General features: G+C 40.1%; 1 protein-coding gene across 1 annotated transcript; it reads right to left on the bottom strand.

Annotated features, from left to right (window-relative positions):
- Positions 1–8663: 8663 nt before the first annotated feature.
- On the bottom strand, positions 8664–11504 carry LOC148555136 (uncharacterized). Its single transcript, XM_088490611.1, has 6 exons — positions 11363–11504; positions 10694–10796; positions 10152–10555; positions 9702–9958; positions 8739–9608; positions 8664–8681 (listed from the first exon to the last, which is right to left on the bottom strand). Exons 1-6 carry the CDS (start codon positions 11502–11504, stop codon positions 8664–8666), a joined length of 1794 nt encoding a protein of 597 aa, XP_088346737.1.
- Positions 11505–12193: the final 689 nt, after the last annotated feature.

The raw sequence follows: 12193 nt of genomic DNA, 5'->3' as shown, positions 1-12193 counted from the left end.
GAGTTCGACCTTCAATACGAAGCTCGGACAGCCATCAAATCACAATACTTAGCCGACTTTATTACAGAATTTACAGACACCCCGGAAATCCCCACAGAATGGAGTCTCTACGTGGACGGTTCCTTGAATAAGATTGGAAGCGGCGCAGGTGTGATAATTGAAAGTAATCAAGGAACCCAAATCGAACTCTCTCTCAAATTCGGGTTCCCTGCCTCAAACAACCAGGCGGAATATGAGGCACTACTAGCTGGTTTAAAGCTGGCTAAAGAAGTTGGAGCTCAAAGACTCATTATCTTCAGCGACTTACAGGTGATCACTTCACAAATAACGGGGAGCTACCAAGCTAAGGACCCCACTATGAAAAAATACCTGGGTAAAACCAAGGAACAGCTCGGACAACTCCGGGAATATGAGATCCATCACATACCCCGCGAACAGAATGCCCAAGCTGACGCACTCTCAAAACTAGCTAGCACCAAACCAGGAGGCAACAATAGAAGCCTCATCCAGGAAATACTATAGAACCCGTCAATCTCGGAAGAGGAAAAAGTCCTAGCCATAACAGGTCTAGATCAAGGATGGATGACTCCTATAATTAACTACCTCAAAACAGAAACACTTCCTACAGATGAGAAGGAGGCAAAAAGGTTAAAATGGGAGGCATAATACTACACTATCATAAACAATACTCTCTACAAAAGAGGAACCTCAATACCATTGTTAAAATGTGTACCGACTTCCAATACGAAGGAAGTTCTAGAAGAAATACACATTGGCATCTGTGGCAATCATCTCGGAGCACAAGCACTCGCCAAAAAAGTACTTCGGGCAGGATTTTATTGGCCAACTCTACAAAAGGAGGCCACAGCGTTCGTAAAGACATGTCCACCATGTCAAAAATATGCCAACTTTCATATTGCCCCGCCAGAGGAGCTCATCAGCGTAACCTCACCTTGGCCATTTGCAAAATGGGGACTCGACCTTCTCGGACCCTTTCCTCAGGGATCGGGACAAGTTAAATTCCTCATAGTAGGGGTAGACTATTTCACAAAGTGATCGAGGCAGAACCCCTAGCTAACGCTACTTCTCAAAGAAGTCGAAAGTTCCTATATAGGAACATTGTCACATGGTTTGGGGTCCCATACTCCATCACCACAGACAATGGCACCCAATTCACAGATACAGGCTTCAGAAAATTAGTAGCCGACTTGAATATAAAGCACCAGTTCACTTCCGTCGAACATCCCCAAGCCAATGGACAAGCCAAAGCTGCCAACAAAATCATATTGGCTGGGCTAAAACGGAGATTACAAGACGCAAAGGGAGCTTGGGCCGAAGAACTCCCACAAGTCCTATGGACATATCGAACAACGCCACATTCCACCACAAAGGAATCACCCTTCCGATTAGCATACAAAACGGAGGCAATGATCCCAGTAGAGATCGAAGAAGGGTCGCCTAGAGTGGTCCATTACAATGAAGAAGCCAACTCCCAACTTCAAAGGGAAGAGCTCGATCTGCTTCCTGAAATCCAAGAAAGAGCTCGGATCAGGGAAAAAGCACTAAAACGTCGAATGGCTTCCAGATATAATCAAAAGGTAATGCCAAGAGGTTTCACTGAAAACGATCTCATCCTAATCCGAAATGATATCGGAATAACTCGACCCGGGGAAGGAAAGCTGGCAGCAAACTGGAAAGGATCCTACCGAGTCATAGAAGTACTTGGGAAGGGCTACTACAGACTGTCCGAACTCGAGGGGCGAGAGCTTCTCAGGTCATGGCACGCCTGCAACCTAAGAAGGTACTATAGCTAGGAATGATAAAGGATCTCAGCATAGGGTGTACTCTTTTTCCTGAAAAGGTTTTTTAATGAGGCACCAAGTTGAGATCCACAAATTATCCAACTTAAAAGGGTAAAAACTCTACATGTACATATTTGCATTTTCTTTCGAATAAAATATGTTTAGATATTCTACAAATTCTCAAGCCGCATTAATCTGAAACATTCATCGTCCGATTATAAAGAAACAGATCGGCAGAAAGTGAAAATCGAATTCACTGCACGATCGCGATCAAGACCAACAGAGATGAAAACCAAATTCATCAAAAGGTCGACCAAGCGAGGATTAAACCCAATTTCTACAAATCGACAAAGATGAAAACAGAATAATGCAAGAAGTTATCGAAAGTGATCCATAGAAAGGACCTGACGAGGTCTTAATGGATTACTAAATAATAACTTAAAGACTGGCCGACGTTAAGAAAGTCGGACCAAGTCAACCCAAGTTATAAGTAAATCCTGGAAAGAGGTCTGGCCAACCCTATAAAAGAGGATTACTTTAACTTAGAAGGGTTCGACATAACAAAGTCGGCCCAAAACATAAAAGTTATAAAAGTAATCCCTGAAAGAGACCTGAACAAGGTCCAAGAAAGAGGATTACAAAAATAACTTAGAAGGGCCCTACATGACGAAGTCGGCCCAAAACATAAAAGTTATAAAAGTAATCCCTGAAAGAGAGCTGAACAAGGTCCAAGAAAGAGAATTACAAAAATAATTTAGAAGGGCCCGACATGACGAAGTCGGCCCAAAACATAAAAGTTATAAAAGTAATCCCTGAAAGAGATCTGAACAAGGTCCAAGAAAGAGGATTACAAAAATAATTTAGAAGGGCCTGACATGACGAAGTCGGCCCAAAACATAAAAGTTATAAAAGTAATCCCTGAAAGAGACCTGAACAAGGTCCAAGAAAGAGGATTACGAAAATAACTTAGAAGGGCCCGACATGACGAAGTCGGCCCAAAACATAAAAGTTATAAAAGTAATCCCTGAAAGAGACCTGAACAAGGTCCAAGAAAGAGGATTACAAAAATAACTTAGAAGGGCCCGACAAGACGAAGTCGGCCCAAAACATAAAAGTTATAAAAGTAATCCCTGAAAGAGACCCGAACAAGGTCCAAGAAAGAGGATTACAAAAATAACTTAGAAGGGCCCGACATGACGAAGTCGGCCCAAAACATAAAAGTTATAAAAGTAATCCCTGAAAGAGACCTGAACAAGGTCCAAGAAAGAGGATTACAAAAATAACTTAGAAGAACTCGACGCAAAGAAGTCGGTCCAAAACATAAAGCTACCAAAATAATCCTTAAAAGAAACCTAAAAAGGGGTCCAAAAAAGAGGATTATCAAACAATAGCTCGGACGAAACCAACATAACGAAATCGGCGACCTTAGTGTTATACAACGAAAAGTTCCAGCACTACCAAAAACCTAAAAAAGGCGCCAAGATAAGATAAAGATCGACATGATATTAAAGGCGTGGAGATATAATAAAAACAAGTTCAAAGAGGCTACCCAAATCAGCCTCAAGAACTTGGAAGCTATTTGGTGTTTTTCAAAATAAGGTTGCTAAAAAAGCAACTGAAAAGTGTCAACAGTCAGCAAAACATCAATTCCAAATAAAGAGTTTAACAGCCCACAAGCCAGGCAATATACACAAACAAAGAAAAATTTCAGCTAAGATCCGGAGCCTTCTCGGCAGCATCAGCACGGGGTGAAGGAGGGCGAGCCTGGAGAGGCACTGCATCCACTGTGCCATCATCCTTATTCAAAATTTGGCAATCAGAATCTAATTCTGGATGAACGACACCAGCTGGAGGAACTCTAGAAGTCGACACTTTGGCAGCAGGTGCAGAGGAAGGTTCAACATCATCATCATCCGGGTTGTCAGGGACAATTTTACCATCCCTCACAATATTGTCCAGGTTGAAGAAAGTAAGGTCGACCTCAGGTGCAAAAAATCGAACCTGCTCCCTCAGGTTCTCATAAGCATCATTTACGCTGCCAACAAGGTGACCTTGGAGCTCGGAGTAGTCAACTCGGGCAGACTCCAACTCCTCCCTGAGACGTATTACCTCCCGATAGGATGTGACATAGTTGTCTTTATGCCTCAATGCCGTGTCCTCGGCCAACCTCACAGAAGCCGCCAAAGCAAGAGAGCTAGCCTTCTCGCTCTTCAGCTCCTTCTCCAGTTTGGCCACTTTCACTTCAAGCTCCTCCTTCAAGCCCTTCATCCGATCAAACTCCTGTTTAGCCTCCTCCCTGAAGGCTTTGGTAGCATGAAGGGGAAGATTTTGGGCAGTTCGATACAGGGCAGCTCCCATATGTGCCATCTTAATGATACTCTGAGTTATAAAATCTAAATGGCGAAGGAGTGATACATCATCCATAGGGAGGGCACCATAAGGACCGATCTGCTAATCGACAAACTCCACCGCATCAAAGTTAGGAGCATCAAGGTTGAAAGGCTCAATTGTTTTCTATTTTTTGTTGGGAGGAGCACCAGAAGTAGTGACGGAAGTCTATGGAGGGTCAGCCAGACGAACCCGAGGAGTAGGGATCACTTTCCTTGGCCCAAGAGAACTTGGCACGGGCAGCTTCACCAGAACTTGAGAATATCCCTTTTTTGCCACCTTGGCCGACATGTTTTTAGCAGCAGCAGCCTTCCTTGCCTTCTTGAAAGCCTTCATGGACTCATTATTTTTAGACATCTCTGAAAAATAGAACCAACCTCAGTAATGGGTTACAATCACAAAAGAGGAAACAAAGCTAAAAACAAGGATAAAACAAGTCAGACAGTACCCAACACAGTTCGGACCAGGGACGGGTCCCCCAAAAACTTTTTGGTATCAAGGTGGGGAGGTTTCCCCCATATATCTTCAAGAACAATTACAAAAGCCCGCTCAACCTCATCAAGCATCTCCCAAGTATAACGAGACACTGTCACATTCTGTTGCCATTCTAGAGGAAAAGCAGGCTCATCATTCTCGTCAAGGAAAAAGGGGCAGGCCCCCTCAACAGCTCGAACTTTAAAGAAATAGTTCTTAAAATCCTTAAAGGACTTATCGTACATGGCAAAAACTTTATGTCCCTGGGCAGATCTAAAAGAAACTCAAGAAGCTTTCATTTTGGAAGAAGCCCCGGGATTGGCCGAAACAAAAAGATAGAGGAAAAGAGCCTGAGAAGGAACAACACCCAACTCTTGACAAAGCAGCTGAAAGATCTTGACAAAACCCCAGGAATTCAGATGAAGCTGGGACGGGGCAACGTTACACGACCACAACAGGTCGGTTTCAAAAGCAGTAAAAGGAAAGGTAATGTCCAACTAGCTGAAGAAATATTCATAGGCATAAAACAAGGAACGCTCCCCCTCGACCGAGGTTGGAAAACAAACCCTCTCATCAGAATCAGGCGCTACAAGGTCATAATCCCTCTCTTGGGCACCGCTACCACAAACCTTATGCTGTTTTCTCAGCTCTACATAAAAACCCAGCATCCACCACAGAAACACACATTAAGACAATGGAGTCCAACTAATTGGACATCCCCTCAGGAACTTTAGAAGACATCTCTACAATATTTTTGCGAGAGGACATGGCCAACTAGTCCTACAACCAAAGAAAAGACGAATTACTATGATTACTCAAGATCAGACAGATAACTCGGGCAGCAAAAATAAAATAGCAGATTGCAGACTCAGCACAAACAACAAAAGGAAAGCTCCAGGACCCACTCAGAAGGCCCAGGGGCATCCTTTGGAGGCAGTCAGGGAACAAAGATTCAGGAAAACCTACAAAACTAAAGCTCGCAGAGAAAAACCCTTTCTCGAAAAAGTAGCATCCCAGAAAGCTACAAATCAAGTTCGCAGTCTCAGCTTATCAAAAAAGCAAAATAACAAAGCATATCAAGAAGAAGTCATCAAAAAAGGTTGAAGCCACCTTTTTCAGAGAAAATGAAATCCCCCAGAATAAGCAAAACAGCACGAAGAAATAACGGTTATCTTTTCACGGAGTTCATCAGCAAAAGCTATCAGCATGACAAAAGGAATAATCTTTTCAAAGAAAACAAACAAACAACCCACTAGAAAAATCGTTACTTTCTACAAAGGATCATCAATAAAATCATCAACAGAGCAAAAGTCATCAAAAGGAGCAACCTTCGGGGCAAAATAAAATAGGTTCAAAAAAAACCAGATAAACATGCAGCACAGCGACAAGCGAGCACGACAATGTAAAAAGATTCAAGCTTTACGAACATGCATTCAAAACCAAAGCTTTACCAAAGAACCGAAGAAAAAAACAACAAAAGAAGCACAAAGAAAGAAAAACCAACCTGAGCGAAGGAAGAAGCTTCGAAGGAGAGTGAAGATGGAAAGACAGAATCACCCAGAAAATCGCCGAATAAACGCTGCGATGCAAGAAAAGCCAAAATGTAGGCGAAAACAAAAAGCGAGAGGAGAAGTTACAAAAACAAAGAAGAGAAACCGTTTCCAATTGCAAAATTCAAAATAAAAAAGCCAAGGGAAACGGGGCAATTAAAACCAATTAATGAGGATATTAAACCCTCGCACGTTCCCAAGAACAGAGCGCAGATATAAAAGCGCGCGCTTTTAGAAGAAAACAATCCACATTCAAAAAAATTCTACAAGGGAAGAAGTTGACAAAATGCTCGAGTTCGGCTTCACCAGAGAAGGATCGAAGTCCTAAAACTAAGACTCGACCTCAAAAAGAAAGTTTGAGCTCAAGCAGGGGCACTGTTCACACCCTGGGTCGAGCTATCCGATCCAGGATGTTCAGTAGTAAAACGAACGACCTCTTCAGGTCAGACTATCCGACCTCTTCTCAAAGAGCTCGGCCAAATTACCAGGAAAGCCCAGTAAAGGGCCCAGGTAGAGGAACACGACCCAAATCCAAAGGCAGCCCAAGCCTATAGAGATAAGGACGGTTCTCTTGAAGATAAGATGACCTCACTCAAAGATAAAGATAAGATAAGATAACTAACTTATCTTATCTAAAAAGGTCACTCCACACCATTATAAATACACTGGAGCACCCAGGTATAACTCATACTCTGATTCTACTAAAAACCTGTTTAATACCCATGCTAACTTAAGCATCGGAGTCTCTTGCAGGTACCCCCCACCCTCCGGTGACGAAGGATCAGTAGTGCAGCCAGTCCCACAAGTCGGACATGACAGCTCCGGCCGCCACCCACCAGCCGGACACATCATTTCCGATCAATATAGAAGATCTCGTCCGAGATCGACCTACAGTTTCAGGTAACCCTCGGAACAGTAACTTTATAATTCCTTTCTTTATTTAAAACATATTTCAACCTTTGTTTTTTAAATCACACTTAATTCCGGATTTCTTATCAGTTGATACTGCTTTCCTCAACTGAGAGTTCTGAGGAAATCGAACCGGCCAACAAAGACACTCCTGCTGTCTCTTCCCCATCAGAAGATGTAGTCGATTCTGATTCTGGCTATCAATTGATTCGCAGGACCAAAACTTCTCAGGTAACATGATCGTCACTACAAACTTTACCTATTTTAACGTAAAATTTAAACTCACAAATGTGTACCTTTTTGTTCTAGCCTGCCCACGTCATTCACTCAGTCACTTCTGCTGAAGAACTTAACCCATTAATTTTGCCACAGCAACACGGTCAAGAACAGTCAATGTCACACGACTCGATTTAATTTTCAGGACCCAGAGTAATTCCAGCCACTTTTCCACTTTCTTCTCACACAACACAAATAGTGGATCTAACAGCCAATCCTTTGCAACATTCCCCAGCAGAAACTCAAAGGATTGAATCGACTTCACCAAAAAATCAGGTTATTCTTTCTGAAAAGAATTTAATAGTTCCTAACTCTGATTCTACTTCCAAGGCTGCTGACACTACCAATTCAGACTCCTCCAAATCCAAGGTTTCAAAAACTCCACCAGAATTGCAACCAACACCTTCAGACTTGGCACAACTTCAGACTCCTTCAGGACCAAAACCAAGCACGTCAATTATTCCGACAACTCCATCTAGTGCTACCTTGGATGACTTGACTTCTATTTTGAATAAAATCATCCAGGGAACCGAAGTGCCAATACCTGTTCCAGTCATCTCAAGTCCAGTTTCTATAAGACCTCCGATTGAATTGGATCCTGATACTCGGGAACAACTCTGATCGCTCATCAAGCTCTTGGATCATCCTCCTGCCACATGGGTTAATGACCCAATCCTTAATCAACTTTTAACCTCTCTTTTAAGCTCCTCTTTTGAACTCCCAACCAACATTCCCAATTTTGATTTAATTTGAGGATTTAAATAACTCATCGAAGAAAGTGTCGCATTCCATTTTCAATTCCAAGAAATTGAAAATCGAGAAGCCACAGTTGTATCCAGAAGTGAAAATTACCAAGCAACTGCTCAACCAATCAAAGCTGCTCGTGACGAGTTTGATTTAAAGATTGCCCGTGCTATTTCTGTTCAAGCCTTTCATGACCAAGAAGAAGCAAGGCTCGAAGCGGAATTGGCTCTAATTCAAGAACAACTCACTACTATATGCCAAAATTGGACCACCTTGGCTAGACCTTTGGCTGCAGCTCAGCAAGAACAACATCTCCTTATCCAACAACTTGTCTCGATTGACATTGAGCGAGAGAAAGTCGAAAAACAGCTTGAAGATATCCAAACTGATAAATCTAAACAAACTGGGATGCTCACAACTCTGGAAAACAAAAGGACAAAACTGCGCTATGTTCTGGCTAAATTATTGGCGCCTTAAACTTTTCCTTTTATTTTGTAATGACTTTTGTCTCTTTTAAACTTTATGCATGCTGAATTTTCTATGTTTGCCAACAATAGAAAAGTTTTAAATATTTTCCATTAATTGAGCTAATTACCTTTCCTGACTCGATATCTTTAATTTGATAAGCGTTTTCAGAATATGTCCCTATCACTTGAAAGGGACCTTCCCAAATATGGGACCACTTATCAAGAAATCTCGATTTCTTTTCCATTGGTAAAATAACTTTCAAAACCAAATCGCCTGTTTGAAAAGATTTTCTAGAAATTCGACGATTATAACTTCGAGCAATGCTTTCTTTCTGTCGAATTATATTCTCTAGTGCTAAGATTCGCTCTGAATCTAACTCATTTAACTCGTCAAACATTGCATTCCAATAATCATCGACCGGTAAATCGTTTTGTTTCGATACCCTCAAGGTATTCAAATTAATTTCCAATGGTAATACTGCATCATGGCCATACACCAATTTATAAGGTGAATTTCGATAAGCCCATAACACTTGACTTAAAGTCTCATGCCATGTTCGAGGCCTATTCCCAATATTCTTTTTAATCAAGCCTATCAATATCTTGTTTGCTGCTTTAACTTGGCCATTAGCTTGTGCATAATAAGGAGTCGAAGTGACCATATTAATATTCCTTGAAGCGGCAAAGTTTTTAATTCTTTGACCAGTAAACATAGTTCCTTGGTCAGTACTTAATGTCTGAGGAATTCCAAATCGATGAATAATATTTTCTTCAATAAAGTCAATTATCTCAGTTTGCCCAGCTACTATTAACAGAATAGCCTCAACCCACTTCGTAAAATAATCAATAACCACTAAGATAAACTTGTGTTGTCTTGATGAAGGAGGATGAATCAAGCCAATTAGATCCAAAGCCCAACCTCTAAATGGCCATGGCTTTATTATCAAATGTAACTCAACTGCCGGAATTTGTTGTATCGAGCCATGTTTCTGACATTCCTGACATGCTTTTGCATAATCAATACAATATTTTATCATAGACGGCCAATATATATGATTTCGATATAACACTCATCTCATTTTCCTTCCTGCCTGATGAGCACCACAAATTCCATTATGAACCTCACCCAGAGCAACATTCTGATCTTCTCGACCTAAACATCTCGACAAACTTCCATCAGTCCCTTTTTTATACAACTCATCAGCCAATAAAACAAAGTTCATTGCCCGTAACTTTATTTTTCTATCAACTGCAGTATTGGGATCTTTCAAATACTGAGCAATAAGCTTTCTCCAATCAGAATCCTCCCATTCATCTATACACAGCACTTCTCTTTCACTTGCTAGCACTAAAATTTAATAGATACTAGAAAATTTTCTAATAGTTTCCGGGCTAACCCGATATCTTGAAGCAATTTGGGCCAATTCATTAGCAATTTCATTATGAATTCTAGGGATATATACCAAAGAAACCTTCTGAAAAGAAGTTAACATCTCCCAAGCAGTTACTAAATATTCAGTGATATAACGTTTCATTGTTACATTTAAACTCCTTTGATAACTGCTTTAAAACCAACTGTGAATCTCCTAGAATTTGAACCTCTAAAGCTCCTTTGTCAATTAAAATTTCGAGACCTAAAATTAAAGCCTCATATTCAGCGACATTAATAGAGCAAGGATACTTTAATTCAAACAAAAATTCTGATGGAACACCCTCAGGTGAAATAATAAGGATTTCGACCCCTGCACCATCTTTGTGCTTAGATCCATCAAAATATAATTTCCAATAATTGACCTTTATATCAATAATATTTGCCCCCTGGTCATTCAGACCTTTCAACTTATCCACAAGAAAGTCTGCAATGACCTGTCCTTTAACAGCTTTCACTGGGACATATTGCAAATCGAATTCTGTTAATGCTAACATCCATTTTCCCAAACGCCCCCTTAACATAGGGAAACTAAGCATATACTTAACAACATCAGTCTGCGCTATCACCTTTACCGATTTAGCCACCATATAACACTTTAATTTCATACAAGCATGATATAATGACAAACATAATTTTTTAGTCGGTGAATACCTTGTTTCAATATCGGTTAGGACTCGACTAAGGTAATAAACTGCGCGCTCATGCCCATTCTCATCATCTTGGGCTAACATACATCCAATCGAATTCTCAGATGCTGCAATATATAATTTTAAAATCTCAAATGGATGAACATTTGCCATAATCGGGGCTTTGGCCAAATAAGTTTTGATCGAGTCGAATGCTGACTGATGTTCTATAGTCCATTCAAATTTCGAACCATTCTTTAATTTTACTAGAGGCGCAAACACCATGGTTCGATTTGAAAGATTCGAAATGAACCTTCGAAGATAATTAATTTTTCCCAAAAACGATTGTACTTTTTTTTCGATTTGGGTGCAGACAAAGCTAATATTGCATCTGCTTTATTCTTATCGATAGCTATCCCCTTTTTATGAACGACAAAGCCTAAGAAATTTCCTGCCGATACACCAAAAGCACACTTCAAAGGATTCATTTTCAATCCTTTTTTCCTCATAGTTAAGAATGCTTTTCTTAAGTGGTCTATATGTTGTTTTACAGAAATGGATTTGACCATTATGTCATCAATATACACTTCCATAAATTTTTCAATAAACTCATAAAAAATGGCATTCATTGCTCGTTGATATGTCGCTCCATCATTTTTTAAACTAAAAGGCATAACCACCCATTCATATGTACCTAACGCCCCAGGACAACGGAAAGCAGTTTTGGCCACATCATCCTCCGCAATAAAAATTTGGTTATATCCATAATAACCGTCAATGAAGCTTAGGATTTCATTTCCTGCTGTAGAATCGATTAACATATCTGCAATTGGCATGAAATACTTATCCTTTGGATTAGCATTGTTCAAATCTCAAAAATCGATACACACCCTCAATTTTCCATTTTTTCATCACTGGAACTATATTTGACACCCACTCTACATAACGAGCGGTTCGAATAAATTTGGCTTTAATCAAGCGTTCTATCTCTTCCTTAATTTTCACATTGATTTCAGTAGCAAAACGTCTAGGGGTTTGTTTCACAGGTCAAGCATTGGGTTTCAATGCTAATCGATGTTCTACTAACGATCGATCAAGACCAGGCATTTCATGGTAGTCCCATGTAAAACAATCCTTAAACTCATGTAACAAATTGATAAGATTAGTTTGAAAAGGATCAATAAGATCTTTACAAATATATGTAATTTGAACATCATCATGAGTACCCAAATTAACTTCTTCTAAAGGATCTTGAGATTCAAACCCCTTATAATGATCATCTTCAGTTGTACATTTTTCAAATTCCAAAGGTTCCAAATCATAAATACAATCAAAAGTAAAATCAATAACATCATGAGAAAGAGTAGAAACTTGATCTTTGATTGAATCATCATAACTTTTATTCTCTAAACAATGAGCCTCTGCTATTAAATTGGCAATCTGACTCATATCGTTAACTTCATTACAAGTAATAAAAAGATCATTACTACATTCGACTAGAGGTGTCGAGTCAAACATATTACTA

Source organism: Arachis ipaensis, chromosome B6 (assembly GCF_059453495.1).
Source record: "Arachis ipaensis isolate K30076 ecotype BB chromosome B6, ASM5945349v1, whole genome shotgun sequence".
NCBI lineage: Eukaryota > Viridiplantae > Streptophyta > Magnoliopsida > Fabales > Fabaceae > Arachis > Arachis ipaensis.
The sequence above is the reverse complement of the archived record's forward strand: the minus strand, read 5'-3'. Positions and strand labels throughout refer to the sequence as shown.